The sequence below is a fragment of the Monodelphis domestica genome, chromosome 1 (assembly GCF_027887165.1).
Source record: "Monodelphis domestica isolate mMonDom1 chromosome 1, mMonDom1.pri, whole genome shotgun sequence".
In the NCBI taxonomy this organism is placed as follows: Eukaryota; Metazoa; Chordata; class Mammalia; order Didelphimorphia; family Didelphidae; genus Monodelphis; species Monodelphis domestica.
This window is the reverse complement of record NC_077227.1, coordinates 188,322,517-188,342,359: the sequence shown is the minus strand read 5'-3', so window position 1 is coordinate 188,342,359 and position 19,843 is coordinate 188,322,517. Positions and strand designations below refer to the sequence as shown.

General features: G+C 33.5%; 1 protein-coding gene across 8 annotated transcripts in view; it reads left to right on the top strand.

Moving 5' to 3' along the window:
• The window catches only part of ATOSA (atos homolog A), a 126,273-nt gene extending 111,098 nt beyond the window's left edge, over positions 1-15,175 (top strand). For 5 of the 8 annotated variants that reach the window (XM_007479977.3, XM_007479975.3, XM_056810211.1 and 2 more), the window contains 3 exons: positions 3,957-4,025; positions 6,450-6,649; positions 14,161-15,175. In XM_007479977.3, the coding sequence (XP_007480039.2) occupies positions 3,957-4,025; positions 6,450-6,649; positions 14,161-14,314 (423 nt within the window). In that variant the 3' untranslated portion in view covers positions 14,315-15,175. Of the gene's footprint in view, positions 1-3,956; positions 4,121-6,449; positions 6,650-14,160 lie in introns of those variants that run through there. The other 3 variants (XM_056810213.1, XM_056810214.1, XR_008914882.1) reach the window with 2 other exon arrangements.
• Positions 15,176-19,843: the final 4,668 nt, after the last annotated feature.

Below are 19,843 nucleotides of genomic sequence, written 5' to 3'. Positions count from 1 at the left end.
AATCACTGTTCCTCTACAAGCTCAGCAGATAGTCTTCAAGAGTAAATTCCTCATTTGCTTCCAGTCTGGTTCAGAATATCTTCTGAATTTAGGTAGTTGGATTATCAGTAACAAGACATACATCCAGTACCTACATCTTTTCACTTTAGTATAGTGTTGTGAAAATTTCACCTTTTAAGATTGTTATAATATTGAACAATGGCCGCCAAGGAATTTACTTATGAAATTCCTAAAATGAAACACTCAAGTCAGAATGGAGTTTATGGAGGTTTAATCACAATGGGAGTAGGGAAAAGGAGAGGGAGAGAAGGAGTGAAGAGAAAAGGGAAAGGGGCTACTCAACCTCTGACCAAGGCAGAGGGAGTTTTAGGCCCAAAGGGCCCAGGAGGAAAGGAATCAGTCCTTGACTCACGTGACCGATCTGAAGGGAAGCTGTCTGCAGGCCTCCTCCCTGTTCAAGCTCCTAACACGAACTGCCCTCTAGCCCTCTCTACAGGAAGTCAGCGAATTCCAGAGGCTGCTTTCTCCGTCACTTCCTGTGTCTCACAAGTGCCAATGGTGGCTCAAGCTTGGCTTAGGACAGCCCAGGTGGGCAGTTAGTTATTTCTGATTTGTCATTGACTAGCACATGCCCGTGTAGTGTGGGTGTGCACAATTTTGGGTGCAAGACCAAGATGGAGATTTTAAAATTCACAATAGGAACTGTCAAGCTAAGCTCTACTGACAGCCATTTAAAACTCAGGGCCACCTCCTTACTGTAAGATGATACATAAGACTACAGTAAAAGCTGTAGATACGAGTATCTACATTTATTTTAAATTAATTTCTGTTGTTGCCCCTAAATCAGAACTTTCTAATATCTGCCCCTTGGTTTCAATGCAGTTTAGAAACTGCTTTAAAAGCAGTACTTTAAAAACTGATCTGCTTTTTCTCTTAATTTGATTTTTGTCCTTCTATATTATACATAGCTTACTGTTAATAAAGTTTTTTGGGGGGAAATTGGTGTTTTTCACACAACCGAAAATGTATATACACATAGTAGTTTGGATGTAGTTTTTGTTTTTAATAAATCAATCAACCAAGAATTAGTTTCTTTCCTATGGTACAAGCAATTTTGTGAACTAAATAAATGTGTAAAAACAATGCTTGCTATATGTGTATGTATATATATGTAAAAATATATACACACACAATTTATTCCTTTCACATCACAAGGGTTACAGGTGTGAGATTCCCTTTGTGTGATCTGGAAAATGCACATAAAATTTTTTGGCCCTAATTTTAGACCAGAGAAAAAGTCCGAGTTTTTTCTTTTTTCTGTTATGGAATATTTATGGTATCCTGTTGTAAATTTTGGGTTAAATATGCATTTCCAAGTTTCTAAACTTTCTGTTTAGCTTACTGGCTTCTGTGTGTTGTCTGCATCTTCTGCAAAACTGCCTCAGAATTCCCATTTAATTTCTTATGCTGACCCACAATATAGCAAAACCACAATGGGGAAAGTCATTATGTGGAAAAGATAACTATATATATATATATATATATATATATATATATATATATATACATACATATACATATACATATATATATAATACTCTGTACACATATAGATATATAGTATAGACATGATAGAGGCAAAACTATTAATTTGGTTTAGGCTTAAATAAAATGTTTTAATATGAAAGAGGCAGCATGATAGGCGAATTCAATGTCAACCTTAAAGTCATAAAGATTTAGGTTCAAGTTTTATATCTCTGGCTTAAGTGATCCTGGGCAAGTCATTAAACTATTCAGTTACCAAATGACTCTTTAAGACTGTAAGTTTCAGGATAGTTGTTGATCATCTTTGGTAGAGAGAATTTTCTCACTAGCAGTTTTCTACACTACTGAAATTACAAGCCTAGATTTAATATATTTAGGATATTATGAAATATATACATGGAGAATATAAATATGGTGTGTTTGTGAGTATTGCTATTATAATATATTTTTTTTTCTTAGGACTGTAAGTTTCAGGATAGTTGTTGATCGGCTTTGGTAGAGAGAATTTTCTCACTAGCAGTTTTCTACACTATTGAAATCACAAGCCTAGATTTAATATATTTAGGATATTATTAAATATATACATGGAGAATATAAATATGGTGTGTTTGTGAGTATTGCTATTATAATATATTTTTTTTCTTACTTGGATTTGAAATAATGGGAAAGGCCAGTATTGTCTTGTTTTCCTATACAAGTAGATATCTAGCCCTTTTTCTTTTACTGTAAGAGTGATATTATTTTGTGCTTCTTAGTTTTAAAGAAATTCATTTTAATTAGCAGAAATAGAGAGTTATTACTTATTTTGTTATCATTGAAATTTATCAGTCCTTTTCCCAGCTCATCCCACCTATTTTTCTTAATTGGTATATCACGTTACAGATACATCAGGTACCAGTAGTGTGTTATCAATACCCATTTCCATGAACATTCTTACAAGATTAATGTGTTGTTCTAATTGCCTATGTCAAGGAAGGTGCTATATACTTAGGGAATTAAAAATATGTGGATCTGTGGCCTTCCCCTAATTTTTCAGTTCAGTAAATAAATCTCCTGATGTGGAAGTACTTTTCATATTTAGGTCTATAGATTTGCCACCTTTTGGACAGGTACACTTTTAAAATATCAAGTGATTGTGGAAACATAGGGTTGGAAATCATAGATAATCTATCCCTTATTTTCAGACGGTTGAATCACTAAACTCTGTAGGAGAGATGGTTCTCTATTCTTTTTTTTAACTTACAGGAATAGAGAAATAATCTTTCCTAGCCTTTGGGCACACTGATTGTTAATAACTTGTTCCATACATCCAAGCTGAAATTTATTAGTTTATCCTTTTTTTATCCTACATCTTCTATAAAATAAAGAGGAATTAGTCTTCTTATAAAAATATATTATTCATAAGAAGACAGTCTTTTCAGATTGTCTACATTTTGTTAAAGTCAAATGAATACAACTAGATTTATACTTAAGACTCTGAAGAATCCAGAATAATGAGGGAATTTTACTGTAGAGAAGTACTGTAAAAATGCTAACTTGGGCATCTATTTTTTACCTATTTCATCTTGCTTTAAAAGTAAAATAAGCTGGGGACAACTGGGTGGCTCAGTGGATTGAGAATCAGGCCTAGAGATGGGAGGCTAACTTCAAATCTGGCTTCAGATACTTCCTAGCTGTGTGATATTAAGCAAGTCACTTGACTCCCATTGCCTAGCCTTTACCACTCCTTTTGCCTTGGAACCAATACACAGTATTGATTTTAAGACAGAAGATAAGGGCTTTAAAAAAGAAGGAAAAATAAAATAAGCTATTTAGAACCTATAATTGTTCAAAGATGAGACCAAAAATCAAGACCTATAAATTTACTACGAATTTACATACTAAATTATATGCATCTTTCTTCTTGTACCAAGTATTTTTGTGACTTGCATCCTAATATAATTTGACCGAACTATCTAAGTTTTAATTATTGACTTAATTATTAGGCAGAGTATCTTTGCCTAATTTTCTGTATCATGTACCCAAAGAATAATACTTCTTTCTTCAACTTTCTTGCTCATTTTGCTTTGCAAAATCCTAGTGTTTACATTATTTAACATTATGACTATGTCTTTTGAGTCTTAAGCTTTCTCCCTAATACCAAGGAACATTTATTCATATCATGAAATCTCTATATAAAAAATGTAGATGATGTAATTATTGACATCATTATATAGTAAAACATAATATTTTAAATAAGAACTGCAGGATACTTATTAAGTGGTGAAATCTTCATTAATACACTTCCTCTTTCATTGCAAATAATTATAAAAGTTCAGTATTTAAATAGGTTTAATATCCTGAGATTGTGCTTTTATGTGCATACATAGATATGTTTCTTTGTACTAAATTTGCCTTCTTTTATTTTTAAGGGTGTGATTACTTTAGAGTCCCTTGGTAAAAGGGGTTATCGAGTACCTCCTTCAGGAACAATACAAGTGGTATGTGTTTTATAGTCTACAATTGCAATAATAATTCTCTCACATACATATAGAACTTAGCACTTGCTCCTGCTGCTGCTGCTGCAACAATTTTGGTAAGTAACAGTGGGACTGCAGCTCTGTTTGGAGCTTTCCAGCTTTGCCACAGAAATGGCCATTTGGGGACCTCCATAAAAGGAAAGCATTAATAAACTAAGCAAGGTGAATGATTTAGAATTAGATGTTATTTTATAATTTACTTAAGTCAAAACATTTACTTTCAAAATAATGGAAGTCTAAACTCTGAGTGTCTTCTATTTGTCTTTGGAAATAAGTCCCCTTTCTAAAGCAATGATATCAAAGGGAAATAAAAATAATAACAAATCCTTACTATCCACATATTGACTTAGAAAATCACAAATTAAAATAATCTATTTGTATTATATTTTTATTCATTGTGTTAAGTATTTTATAATTACATTTTAATCTGATTCAGCCCCCACTCTAGAGTATTTTGGGGCTGTTAGATGTTTGGCATCTCTATTCTAAAATCATTTTATAATCTTACACAGAAAAACTTAGAAATTGAAAAGATGGTATTATTTTCTCTGTTGGCATGCTGCCCAGATGCTAATATGTTGAACTTAACATTTCCCAGGCTTATAAGTTATTCTGGTTCTACCCCAGACCTGTGGAATAGGCCCCAGGTGGCTGACTCTTCAAGAGAGATCCAGAATAACAAGAGCCAGAATGCACGGTGAAATCAACTTCAGTTCCTGAATTTCTCTAGACTTGGGACAAATTAAAAGGCCAGAATGGCCTTTTCTAGACAAATATATACCCCAGGACAGAAATCAAACCAAACTAGCCTTGGGAGAGGACCTTTTCCTGGCCAGTGGTTCTGATTAACTTAATATTTTATCATATCACTTTCATTCACTGATTGCATTGTTTCAGGTCAGCAAGGAATCAATATTTGTTATATCTATTTAATACTTAATTAATAACATTTTTTACAGTTAATACATAAACTGGCAACGTGTGGACCAGTATAAAGCAGTCAACCTAATAATAATAATGCGAATGACAAAATACATGGCATAATAGTTCAGTTCCTACCAGAGTAAGACTCAATTTTTGTGACTAATTTTCAAGTCCTTTGTTACCTGTGTAATAATGTTCAGAAGTTTTGTTTTCTGGCTTATAGTCATCTTATTATCTGTATTAAGTCTTTATCCTTTCATTTATTAGGATTTGAAAGTTGGATCATTATACTCGTGTATTTCTCATTTTGATTCAGTGAGTGAAATCCTGTGCCATGGATGGGATATCTAAAAATACTGGCACCAAGTTAACTATTGACACAATAATACTGTGGTTATTTAACTAAAATAAAGTTATTTCTGAAAACTACTGGCCTTATATAATGTTTACTCAGATGCTTTGGACCAACTGCCAATTAAAATCAGTTTAATCAATTCATCTGGCAATTTTAAAAGCTGAATGTAATCCAATGTAAAATGAGTATGTAAAAAGATATTTAATTTGGTGTTGTATCTTTTTTATTTATAATCATTTTCATTTTTTTCAACTAACCAATTCAAATGTAATATGGGAAAATAATTTTTATTTTATCATTTTAACAAATTTGAGTAGTTAATTTTTAACTTTCATATTGGTATTAAAATTATATGCCTAAACACCTGAATTCAGTGAAATTACGTTGTTTTTTTTTTCATTGTTTTAGCACATAAAATTCTGCTAAAGCTCACCTTTGGGTATAGTATGAAAGAATTCTAATTTGCAAAATTTGTACTTGATATCTAATGGTTAAAAAATAAAGCTGGAAAAATTATGGAAAAACTATGAAGATGTTATTCACTTAAGAATTGAAACATTTCTTAAAACTATAATGTAGGGGGACAGCTGGCTGGCTCAGTGGATTGAAAGTCAAACCTAGAGACAGGAGGTCCTAGGTTCAAATCTGGCCTCAGACACTTCCCGGCTGTGTGACCCTGGGCAAGTCACTTAACCCCCATTGCCTAGCTCTTACCACTCTTCTGCCTTGAAGCCAATACACAGTATATTGACTCTAAGACAGAAGGTAAGGGTTTAAAAAAAACTCTAATGTAGAGAATGAGTGAAAGAATATTTGAATATTGATCAATATTGGGAATACGAGAATTTGTCTTAAAATGTATTGCTTTGTTTCAAGGATCCTTTTTTAATTCCAGTAATGTGAAGAGAGGAATGATTTGATTTGGGCTGTTTCTTTAAATGTTAGATATGATTACAGATATTTCTGAAATTTTAATTTAGTTGAGCCTCCAAATAGGAATATGAGGCTAAATGAGATTATCTTATTTTTTAAAGCCTTTTAAAAATTTTGGTACAGATTTATCACTTATTATTAACTTTAACAAATGATTCTCATTGTTTCTTCAGACCTTATTTAATCCTAACAAGACCGTGGTGAAGATGTTTGTGGTGATATATGACTTGCGAGATATGCCAGCCAATCATCAGACATTCCTACGACAAAGAACTTTTTCTGTACCTGCAAAAAAAGAAATGAAGAGAAGTGTTAATAAAGAGAATATTCGACATACCGAAGAAAAGTTATTACGCTACCTCATACATCTGAGGTAATTGTTCAGATGAAAATGTAAACATTTTATATATGTGATAGTTCTTGAAATGGGTTAGATTTTTTTTAATTACTAAGTTTAGAATTTAAGAATTCTCAGTGGCCAATTTCTAAAGTAGATACTTTTACTGCTTGATTTTAGAAGTTTATTGTTTGTGAATATTTTATGGTTCTGTATTATCATTCCACAAGAGGATACTGTTTCAGCAAGGTGCACAGTTTGGGGACAGTGTGAGTAGCAAGTGTTAATTTAGTTCTCTGTGACTGCTTTGTTGCTATTCTTTTTTGATATTTCTCATCTCTTTAATACTTAATTTCTTTTCTTTTATTGGTATAAAAAATTTTAATTTGGGATAATATCCCAACCTTGGCTAAAATGGTTCCATTCAAAATTACCTAAGCATCATACCTTGAATCAAAAAATGAGACTTATCCACAGTTGCCTAAGAAATACATGAAAGAAGCAGGCCTTAAATGAGGTCTTCCAGGCTCAAGGTAGAAATCTGAGTTCCTGCTCACAAGGAATTAAGTTAGTTGCTTACCATAAAGATCTGACAGCTCAAATGAGAAACCAAGACATATATACAAGAAAAAAAAATGGAGACTACATCATTAGTACTTTAATACCATATTATTCAGTGAAAGTATTCTCTAGGATATTGAGTTTTCTTTCAGCAGGTTTTAACACTTGCCACCAGCCACCGTTTTCTCTCAGTACTGTGGGTTTCAAAATTAATAATTAATAACTAAATATTATATTTTATAATTTTTTATTAATAACTAAAACAAAAGAAATGCCTGACTTCAGCTCAGTCACAGGTCCAAGAGAGAAAAAGGGAGGAGTTACAGCCATTTAAATACAATCATGCAAAACGCAGGGACTCAGGAAAAGGGAATGTTGGGAAATTCTAAGGGACTTTTGCGGAATGAAGTCCAAAGGCTCAAAATCTCATCTTAAAATTGCTCAAATTTAAATCAAAGTTCACAACAATAACTTGGCCCCCCTGAGGTGAATAATAACAAACACAGGGATCACTCTGGGATGCAATGGCTGAATTATGACGTATATGAATCAATTTGCAAAAGAAAATCAGAAACATGAAAAAATCCAAATAAAAGAGAAAAATAACTTGTGGATATAATACAAAATATAAAAGTCTTATGTCTAAAAAAATCTAAGTAAAGCAAAAATAAACCTATAAAGGTCCTTGAATTAGGGCCCAATTAAAATGATTTAAGTAATTATGCATTTACCCAATCAGTAGCCAGGACTAGAGAAAGTTTGCCACACCATGAAAGACAGACAGGTAGGAACCAAAAGTAGATGTTTGATAGAATGTGCCTCAGAGGAAGTCTAGCCTCTGACATATGTTAAAACAGCTGCAACTATGAACCCCAAACAAGTTCAAGTCCTCTTATCTTGGCTCAAAATTACATCAATCCCACTGGGATCTGGTCTCTTTGACCTTGTGCTCCATAGGTACTATGCAGATCTATGGCATCATTTTTATAGTCTAAAGCTTTTTGGGCATGCATTAATATTAGAACAAATGTATTTAAAACTTATTATTGCAAAATAAAAAAACTAAAGAAAAAATCTCAATACTGTTGACACATGTGCTTCAAATTCAAAAAGGAGAGAAAAAAGTCAGATACTATATTGCACATGCAAGGGAAAAATAAAAGGTTTTTTTTTTTAAGTTTTAAAAATCAAAAATATATAACTTAAAATCAGTGACATACTATGTCAGCCATGTGTGGGTACAAATGATTTTCAGAGTAAAACAGTAACACAGTAGATAATGCACATTCAAAGAAGTACCAAAGTCCCCAAAATTCACAATAGCCCAGTTAATTACAATAGCAAACAAACCCACTATCATATTTCATATAAGTTGCTTTATTACATTTAAAAAAATCTATGAACTGATGGATATTTATCACAGTTTTTATAGACGTAGCAAATCTTTCAACCTTGGCAAACATATTTTTAAATAAAGTAAAACTTATTTGGGTCTAGAACATCATCAAGAAATCTAGATTGTTCTGCTGGAAGTAAATTAAAATGAAGAGTTTTGCAGTAGTTCTTTTTTTTTTTTTGGCTTCCTAATTCATAGACACACCTTGGTAGGAACATTTCTTTGTTTCTCTACTTTTAAATCATCCATTCCGAAACAACTAGTTACTAAAATTATTTCTGAAGACCCCTTATAATTACCATTTAAATTCTTAGCTCATTAAATTCTCCAAAGGTTGCACACAATTTAACCAGTTTTAGTGAAATCCATCCATCATCATCTATGTGACAATAAAGACAGCATGTGACCTTCAATGGATCTAGTGATAAGGCAGGATGTTCATGGGCTTATACAGTGATATTTTGTTCTTCAGCAGAGGTAGAGGTACAAATTAAAGATCAATATAGGCAAAACATAGTAGCTTAAAATGATTCAGTATTAAAGAAAGGTATTGACTAGATTAATATAGATGAACTTAAAAAAAAAATTTAAACCTTAAAGCAATGAGTAAATACAATAATACAAACAAATGAGATGGTGCAGGCAGTGCAGTCAAAATCCTTTTTTACCAATCCCAATAGACTTGTTCACTATTATAGGAGGAGAATAAACTAAAAACAGTTAGCAAGAAACTTCCAGATCCCTTTTAAAGTTTCCTTCCCCAGTATTTATTATCCATTTAGATTTCATTTGTCAAACGTCTGAATTTCCTTATGTTGAGAGTAGTTAGGACTTTTAGAACTTTGTCAAAATATTTCAGGTTGGTTTGTAGTTTAAGCAGCCTAGCTTGTGGCATATTCTTGAGGAGAAGGAAATAAAGTGGGAAATCTCCAATGAAAATAAAAAGTCTCAGGATAAGAATTAAGCAAATCTAAAATGCACTTTTTTGCTCTATCAACTCAAACTGTTTCAGAGTTTCAAGCATGCTTTGTAATAGCATTTTTTTCCTGAAAGACACTGAACGGGGTTTGTTTAAAGAGTAAACAGAAAGAAGCAAAACTTCAAGGGAAAACAATAGTGTATTTGCATATGAGGGAAAAAATACTTCTTGGTGTTTGGGGTCAAGAGAAAGAAGGGGGGGGAATGGACTGATACCCCCAAACTGACTTTAAATCTACTGATTTGGAATGAACTGCCCTCCCTGTGAAAACCTTTAGTAACAGCTTTCTAAACTAGGAGTCCAAGATTAGCTTTAAAAAAAATCTGCTTGAAAATTAGAAAGTGTGGGGTTCTTTTCTCCACACTGAAAAATGGCTATGGCAGGCTAGAAACATACATGTGGAGTGTGGAAAGGGATTGGGGTAGAAAGATTTTTATATGTTACCATCTGTGGGGAAAAAATGGCTGGAATTGGCAGGCTCTTGTGGCTGGTCTCAGCAAGAGGAGACTCCAAGCTGGATGGAGAGCATTGAGGAACGCTGGCCAAGTAGATAGACAGGAGAACCAGCAGGCAGTGGCAGGCAGCAGGGTGGGGCAGGAGCGCAGGCACACCCCACCACTGGACCTTCATAGTGGGTGGGCAGCGACCAGGCAAACTTACTATCTTTACTGTAAGGCTATCTGCTCAAAAATTTTTTTGAGAATTTGTAATCCCTTCATGGTCACCAAAATGTGGGTTTCAAAATTAATAAACAATAAATATTATATTTAATAAAGTTTTATGAATAATAACTAAAACAAAAGAAATGCCTTACTTCAGCCCGGTCGCCAGTCCAAGAGAGAAAAAGAGAGGAGTTAAAGCCACTTAAATATAATCACACAAAACGTGAGGATGCAGGAAAAAGGGAATTTTGGGAAATACTAAGGGACTTCTGCCAGATGAAGTCTAATATCTTGGGGGAAAAAATATAGGCTAAGAAGTAAGGATCCTCTCTAATAATTTCTGGAGATTCTGGCTGAATCCAAAAGAGTCAACAAGCTTATTTGTCACAAAACAATATAAGTTATTTAAAATTATTAGGTTTATTTTACTATTAAATATATTTTCCTGCTTCCGTTTTCCTCAATTGCCCCTACCTGAGAAACAGATCATACCTACTTCAATATATACTCTGTCCAAGGTATATGTCCTTCCTAATTTGAGGCCTAAAGCTCTAGGAGAACAGATATAAGGATACAATTTTCCATTAGTACACTAAGGAATTATTATTAGTACACCAAAAATTCATACTTAATGTGTTGATTCTGGGTTTTCTGATCAAGTTATATAATGATTTGTAAAATCACTTTCTGTTTTCCATTATATTATACGTTAGTCTCCATAAACATATGTGTACATATGTTTTCATATGTAAACATACATGTTAATAAATCACATATTTTAAAAGGCATATTTTTATATTATAGAACGATATTTTAGTTTACCAAATTATATGTAATAAATTCCCACATGAGTTTTCTGAAGTTATATCATCCAAATTTTCTCCCTCCCCACTCTCAGAGCTGACATACAGTTTGATTTGTGTTATGCATATTTTATCATGCAAAACATATTTCCATATTGTTCATTTTTGTAAGAGAATAATCACATAAAACAAAAATCCAAATAAACTAAAGTGAAAAATGATATTCTTTGATCTGCATCCTGACTCCAACAGTTCTTTCTCTGGAGATGGATAACATCCTTTGTCATAAGTCCTTAAGAACTGTACTGGATTATTGTACTAAAAAGACATATTTCTAAGGTGAAATCTGTCTGGATTTTATTAAACTTTTACTATGTTTAGAGTACTCTACTGGATGACATGATGAATAAGATGACAAGAGACAGAGTTCCAGATATGAAAAATCAATTTATTAACTAAGTAACAGTAATCAATAAATTGAAGGTCAGTGATCTCAGTGATCAAAGATGCTAATGTAGGGTCTTTTTTTCATCTGAAGTACATTTGCTATCTTTCTGGCAGCTCGTTATTTAGTCCTCCCCTAGAAAGCAAAAGGCAGTTCTAATTGATAGATCCCTGATGAGGAGGTGGCCTAATATTTTCCAGTCCCTCATGGTAGTGGGGGGAATCGTATGAAGACTGGGGCCTGATGATGAGTTTTTTTTTAATAGCCCTTGGTGTCCGAGGTACAATGATCTAACTCCTACTTCATCTCCTTAAGCCCAGTCACCCTACACTTCCATGAGGGAGACAAAGGACCCAAGCCCACCACCCCTGGTAAGCAGGAGACAAAACTCAAATTCTCAGTTTGAGCAGGGCTTATCCCAATATTCAGGACAAGGAATGCCAGGATATCTCCAGGACTGACAAGGAAAGGGCATCTTTTTGTGGTCAGAGAAAGGAATATTACAAATTTATATCAGTAATCAAGTGATAGTAATATCACTTGGAAAATAGTAATTTTCCTGATCAATATGCAAATATTTAAAAAGGCATGTTTTCTGAACTCATGAAACTTTTAGTCTTAACTGAGGAAGAAGATACTTGGAGCAAGTCAAAGAAATGTAGTTTTGATGAGTACTCTTAACTGATACAAATCATAATATCCCAAAACAACCTTCATGAGTTTCTGTGACTGAAACTTTATCACCTGTAGTCAACCAGGTAATTTGTCAAGTAATTAGTAATGATCTTCATAGTCCATCACCAGGCTTTTTCTTAGTCTTTGCGCAGGGTAGGGTAAGATCTGCCAGTTTGTGCTTTGCTGGCATAGCCTTTGAGAATCCATGATCACCCTCATACCACATTGAAGTATGGGAGAAAGAATTTAGTAGAAGACAAATAATAAATATGCTAACTAGCACAGTGCAAAAAGAAAAGTCCTACACGAAGTCTAAGGGGGCAGGATAGGAGTGTCTAGTAATATTTCTTTGAGAAAGTTCATTTAAGATTCTTTTTTTAAGGGATTATTTGGAGGAGTTAAATAGGTAAAGTGTGAAAACCAGGGTAGATAAACTATAGAAAATTTCCTACTTGTTAAAGTAGGTCTGTGAGCCAAAAGACCTGTGAAGGTAAGTTAAGTTGCTTAGTTAGTGGCATACATTGATGATACTGAATTCTTTGTATCACAAAGAATTACCTCCTTCACTCCTTTAGAGGAGGACCTCAGCCAGAGTAATAGATTAAGCCCAGCATTTGACCAGAAGGATACCTGTCAGGAGTGTTAATGAGACTGACACAAAAGGAAAGGTCTAAGTTTTGTATATTGAAAGTAACTAATGCAAAAAATAATAATAATTTTTTTTAATCTACCAAAAAAACAGAATAGGAAGACTTTAAAGAAAATGGCCTTTTTTTTAAAAAAAACAAAACCTTTTTCTTAGAATTAATTCTAAGACAAAAGAGCAATAAGGGCTAGACATTTGGGGTTAATGACTTCCAGGGTCACACAGCCAAGAAACGTCTGAGGCCAGATTTGATCTGAGCCCTCCCTACTCCAGCCCTGGGGCTCTAACCACTGCGATACCTGGCTGCGTCACCCCTAGAAAACCCCCACACACTAAATTTCAATGAATAAATATAAATAAGCCAAAAGTAGACCTTCACCCAACCTTAGGAAGTAATTATATCTCTGAACAGAACTCTTTTTTTAGACATATCTTCTTATTTTAATAACCCTAGCTATTTTTAAAGCACCATAATAGGTTATGCATCTCTCAAAGTAGTTACCCTTGCTGTAGAAATGCAAAATATAAATTATATTTCAGATGTTGCAAATAATCTCCCTTTGAGAATGTTATATCCCTTGAAACTGAATATATTTGTTTCTCCGTGACTTTCCTGGCTTCAAATCCCAACTAAGATTCTGTCTTCTACAAGAAACCTCTCCTGATCCTTTTAATACGAGTACCTTCCCTTTTTTATCTCCAGCTAATATTTCATAACTTGTGCATTTATAGCTATTTATGCACTGACTCCTACATTAGGCCGTGAGCTCCATAAGACCAGGGACCAATTTTTGCTTTTCTTTGTATCTACAGTTCTTAGCACAGTGCCTGGCACATAGAAGGTGCTTAATTAAGTGCTTGTTGCTGGCTGACCAACATATAGCAAACTTTTTTTGTATGTTTACAAGTGCTGGTAGAGGTACAAATATGAATGATACAGTCCTTACCCTCAAGGACTTTACAAATTAGTTAACCTGATAAGACGTGCATTTTTAATTGTCATGGTTAATACATCAGTAGAGGCAAACTATATGATATGAGTTCAGTTGAGGGAGAAATCACTTTTGACTAGAGGGATGGTACAAATGAATTGTTCCAATTAATTTGTCCAATAAGTACAAGTGGATCCCTGAAAACATAACTTTTTTTTACCATAACTATTTATTAACACAGAACCACTCATTTTATGGATGAAGAATTTTAAGTTCAGAAGCTTAAAGTATTAATCCTTATTATAAACAATTGCAAATTTGAGAAATACTTCTTAAAGTGAATTTCCTCTTGCTTTCAAAATGTATTATTATTTAAAATGTATTATTATTCAAATATGCTAATTTTTAGCATTTTTCAAAATATTGCATTTCATTTTGTGCTGTTTAGGTTCCAGAGCTCTAAATCTGGAAAGATCTACCTCCATAGAGATGTTCGGCTCCTGTTTTCTAGAAAGTCCATGGAAGTTGACAGCGGTGCTGCATATGAACTCAAATCATATACTGAATCACCAACAAACCCTCAATTTTCACCAAGATGTTAAAAGGAGTAGAAATTTGAAGTATTTACTCAATAGTCAAGTTTGAGAGCTAAAAATGGCATAGAACAAAGTGTACCAAATTACAGTCAAGAGAGTGAATCCTTTCCTATGACCCTGGACCAGTTTTTATTGAGATTTCTGGAATGATCTCCACATATTCCAAATAGACTGGAAACACAGACCTAAGTCCTAATCCTTTTTTTTTTGTACTGTTTAAACCACTTCATTGGATGTGTTGCAATAGCAAAATCCCCAGTTAGGTTAGTGTTTACACATTTTATTTCTCAGTTATTTAATATTTAATGTTTCCTTTAATACTAAAGTGATATTTGTCTCTAGTGTTCTAATGTAGCACAAACCCTGTGTAAAATCATAATATGTATTTTTGACATTAATGTTGAAATCTGAAATATATGCACAAGTCTTTAATTCTGTGTGATGTGTTTTTAAGTGATATTCTTTTAAGTTATTGAAAATGAGAATGAACTTTTGAACTTCCTTAACATCATCTATGCAAGCATGTGTACTTTCATTTTTATATATTTTACAAGTTTCTTTTTCAAACACCTTATCATAAATGCTTCTCACATGCCAGTCTTGAAACAGTATTGACAGTCTAAGCAGAATATGTTGCTTTAAGGACTTCATAATTCACATCACACCAGTTCATATATAAGCTCCCCTGATTACTTTCCTTTTGGAACTCATGCCAAGAACAGTTTGATTTCTCCTTTAATCACCACAGTAGAGTTTTTACATTAAGTTGTATTCCATGCTTGATAACTTTCTCAAATTGTAAGAGTATGTACTTTGAAAACAAATTAGTATTTATATCGTAAATATATGAACAAAAACTTTTGAAAATGTGTATTTTGGCCTTTTTTTAATGAAAATCTTCACATATTTCTTTTATTTGACTGAATGTTCATTTTCTTGTATGAATCTTCAAGGATTATTCTTCATTCTTCTCTTGTAAGTAATCTCACACCTGAGTAGATGAGTGACTGGCAACTTAACAATTTCCATTCTTATTGGGCAACTGCCTAATTCATGGGCATAAGTGTTGGCTATTGACAAAATATAACATTTCCCTGTCTTAAGGTCAAAGGAAAAATAGCATCCAGTTAGAAGAACCATCTGTGTTCAGTACCTTTATATAACCATGAAATGAATTTCACTGTATCTACTGTGGCCTTTTCTTCTTTCTTGGAAAGAGAAAGAATTCCTTGTCCCCTCTCACATGCAAAATGTCACATAGGGAGCATTTAAATACTTAATTTTGGCAAACATTTGCTGAAGCTGATCATTCAGGGCAAAGAACCAATTCTGGTAAACCTAAGACAAAGCAAAATCATATACCCAAGAATGGACTTGATTAAGGGCAGTTCCCCTAAAGCCAATAATCATGAGGAATTAAAATCAGGTCTGGACTATTATGTACAGAAGGAAGCCAACTTGATCAACAAAAATGAAACAACTGGAATCCAGGAATATTCTAATCAGTAAGTCAGAAACTTGGCACAAGTAATATCAGCACCTTTATAATTCAGGCAGTTACTCCCAGGGCTTTCATATGATCCTAGTAGGGATTTATTTCTTAGCCAAGGACCTTGTATAGGGGTAATAAGTATAGAAGAGGTTGTTGTACATGTATTCCTACCCTTTTCCTCTGCCAAACTCCTGAATTACTTTCTTGTGTTTAACGAAAGTTATTCTTTATTTTTTTAATTAAAAATCTTATTTTCTTTCCCTAGTCCCCTTATTTAAGAAGAAAAAATAAAAAATCTTTATAACAAATATGTATAATCAAACAAAAGTTCCCACATGGAATATGGCCAAATTTGTCTTATTCTATACCCTTATTCTATCATCTCTGTCAGAAGGTGAATAGAATCATTTATCCTATGAAATTACGATCAGTTATTAAGTCTTTCAAGATTTGTCTTTACAATGTTGTTAATTTATAGATTGTACTTCTGGTACTGTGCACCTTTCTCTGAATCTTAGCTAATACAACTTTTAGGTCTCTCTGAAATGATTCCTTTAAAATTATTTAAAACACACCAGTATTTACATTTATACCATAATCTTTTCTGCCTTTCCCAATTAATGAATCATTTCTTGGTGTCTAGTTCTTTGCCACTACAAAAAGAGCTTCTATAAATATTCTTGTACACGTGGGTGCTTTTTCTCTTGAATTTCAGTTTTTGATATAGCATCAGTATCACTGCATCCAAAAGTACACATAATTTAGTGAATTTAAGGGCATAGTTCCAAATTACTTTCAGAAAGGTAGTACTAATTTATGACTGGTGGGTAGTATACACAAAGCAGTGAGTTGTTTTTTCCCATCAAGTTAAATAATTCCTGCTTGAAAAGAATTTACAACTAAGAGTTATTTCACTATAGAGAATGACTATTAGCTGAACAAGAATCAGAGAAAGCTCTCGTGCAGGATTCATTATAGAACATTCTTCAAAAATTAAAAAAGCAATTTTATTTTAAAAACTTCCCAAAAAATCAGTTACCTACACTTTTTATCCCCCAGAGTTACAAATAAAAAACAAATTTCAAATATATATGGCATCACTATTATCAGATTTATTAATAGGTCTCATTTGAACTGAGTTTTTAGCTACTGTAAGGATAATTTTGCCACTATGTACACTTCCTGAGTTTCCTAGTAACTATCAAAAAGAATAGACTGAAAGCAGTAATGACGAAAAAAAAATTCAAGAATCATTGGAATCCCTTAAAACTATGCTCAGACAACCTTGATACCATATTTCAAGAAACCATGCAAGAAAACTACCCAGAACTGTTAGCTAAGCCAGAGGCCAACCAAAGTCACTACATAAAATAAACCATTCAGAAATATAACCTAAATCCTGAATTGTCATGTTAAAGGAAAAGTACTACAAGCATCAAAGGAACAAAGTGATCAAGTACCAAGGAACCACAATCAGAATCACACAGAACTTAACTACAATAAAGGGGGAAAATCTTAGAATATTATGTGCTGAAAAGCAAAAGACAGGTAACTCAGAATAACATTCTGAAAAACAGTTCCATGGGGAGCAAAATTGACGTTTACTAAAATAGAGGATTTCAAGCATTCCGTTTGAGAATTCTGGAGCTGGAGTTTTTTTTTTCAGAAGACAATTCAAAATTCAGGAGATAAGAGAAACCTAGAAGAGTAATTTAATCAGGGCTTGATTTTTAATATACAGAAAAGAGGCCACCATCCCTTCAAAACCCTGTTGTCTTCAAGAAGCTTGTGCCACCAGGCAAAACCTGATGCTGGTGGAGTTTTGTCTACTCAGTTTGATTTAAGAGAGATTAGAAGTAGAATGCACTAAGGAAGAAATGAGAGGTGAACTATTAAAACCAGCATCAGAATAATATATTAAAAACAGTTTTATAATTATCATTATCATACTACCACAGGTCAGTACATGGGTAGGAGAGATTGGACATCTCATAAGGGTGGTAGAACATATGCAGAATTTAGTATAGAAATATATTAAAATCAGCCTAGAAATAGGAACCAGGAGGAAAGAAGTTTGAATGAGGGTAGGTAATATTGAGAAGGTAATAGTCACAAGGAAAACATTCATCAACTAGGAAGAACCGATTGTAAAAGGGCTGAAAGAGAAGGAAAAGGTGAGATCTATCTGTCTGGGTCTATGTTGAACAAAAGCACGAAGAGCAAAGGAGTGTGGGATGTGTGATACACTGTGCTCAGTGCTGGAGAAACAAATGAAAAAGCAAGATAGTCCTTCCTCTCTAGGAGTTTTCATTCTCATGAAGAAGACAATATATCAGGAAGGTTTCAGACGGAAAAGTAGCATGGTTCTAGCAGGGAAGTAGAAGTTAATGCCTCTTCTTTAACTTCATTTCCTCTGATAAATCAATTTGTGATACTGAACCATTTGATAGTGCCAAGAACTATTTTCTGGGTCTCTAGATCTGTGACTATAGCATCTGCAGGAGCTACTTGCAAAGTGCATATCTACAAGAGTTAATTCCCATCTTCTAACCATAAGTGTCCCACAGGGTTCTGTTCTGGGCACTTCTCCCTCCGAACTATTTCACTTGATGACCTCATCAGCTACTGTGAATTTAATTATCATTTCTATGCTAATGATTTTCATATCTAACATATCCCAATCCTCTCTGCTGACCTCCAATTTTCCGTTGCATTTCAGACATTTTTGAAACCCAGTAGACATCTTAAACTTGACATGTTCAAAAGGGAACTCATCTTTCCCCATAACCCACAAACCTCACTCCTACCATCACTCCAACCTTTGAATTACTGTCAAGGGTATTGCCACTCTCCCAGTTCTTCAAGCAAAAAACTCAGATGTCAATCTTAATTTCTCACTATCTCTCATCTCCTTCCACCACCTTCCATCCAATCTGTTGCCAAGGCCTATTGATTTCACTTTTTCAGCATCTTTTTTAATATGCCCCTTTCTTTACTCTGATATTGCCATTTGCTGTCCAGTTGCACCAATATGCTGATGGGTCTTTCTGCCTTAATTCTGTCCCTTTTACAATCCATTCTTTATAACAGTATGGCAGAAACTTGGTATAGACCAACATCTCATACCATATACTAAGATAAAATATAAGACATAATATCAAAAACAATTGACTTGGGAAACAGCTCAATGAGAAACAATCTAACATTGGATTATCAGATAATTAGATTATCTGAAAATTATAGTTTTTTAAAAGTATCTGGGTGTCATATTTCAGGAAATTATAAGCTCCAATTTTCTGGTACTCTTTAAACCAGAGGATAAAATGAACATGGAAAGAATTCACTGGTCACTTTAAGAAAGAAACTCCAAAATGTAAACTCTCAGGAACACATCATAGCTAATATCTAGAGCTTCTAGGTTAAAGAAAAAGTACAAGCAACCAAAAAAGAACTTATACCTAGTAGTCACAATAATGACTTCTATGCAAAACCTAGCAATTGCTGCTATAAAGGAGGACTTAAAATACATTATTCCAAAAGGTAAGAGTATAAAATATGTAGCAAAAAAAGTACATATAATCCTTTTGGGGAGCAGGAAAATAGACTTTTAATAGAACAGAGGATTTCCAAGCATTTCTAATAAAGGGGCCAGAAGTGAATACATATTTGGAAATAGAAATATAGGTACCAAGAAAAACAGAAAGGTGGACTTATTTATTCATTTGTAAAGGAATATGTAGCAATGAGTTATTTGCATATTAAGAGGGGATAAAAAATTCTCAGAATTGTAATAATACCGTTAAAGGTTTTTAAAAAGGTTAAAATTACAGGGTTTAGAGGTGGTCTTATTTTATTTTCATGATTCTAGGCGAAGACAGCTATGGGAAGGACAGCACGGTAGACTATAAAGGAAAGAAGGAAGGAGAGGAGGGAAATCACTTAAGAAATATAAAAAATGAAGAGCATATTTCAATGGAGAAATGATGGGGATAAAAGATATCCTGTGAGTCTTATTTTCATATGAAAAATATAAAGATAGAATA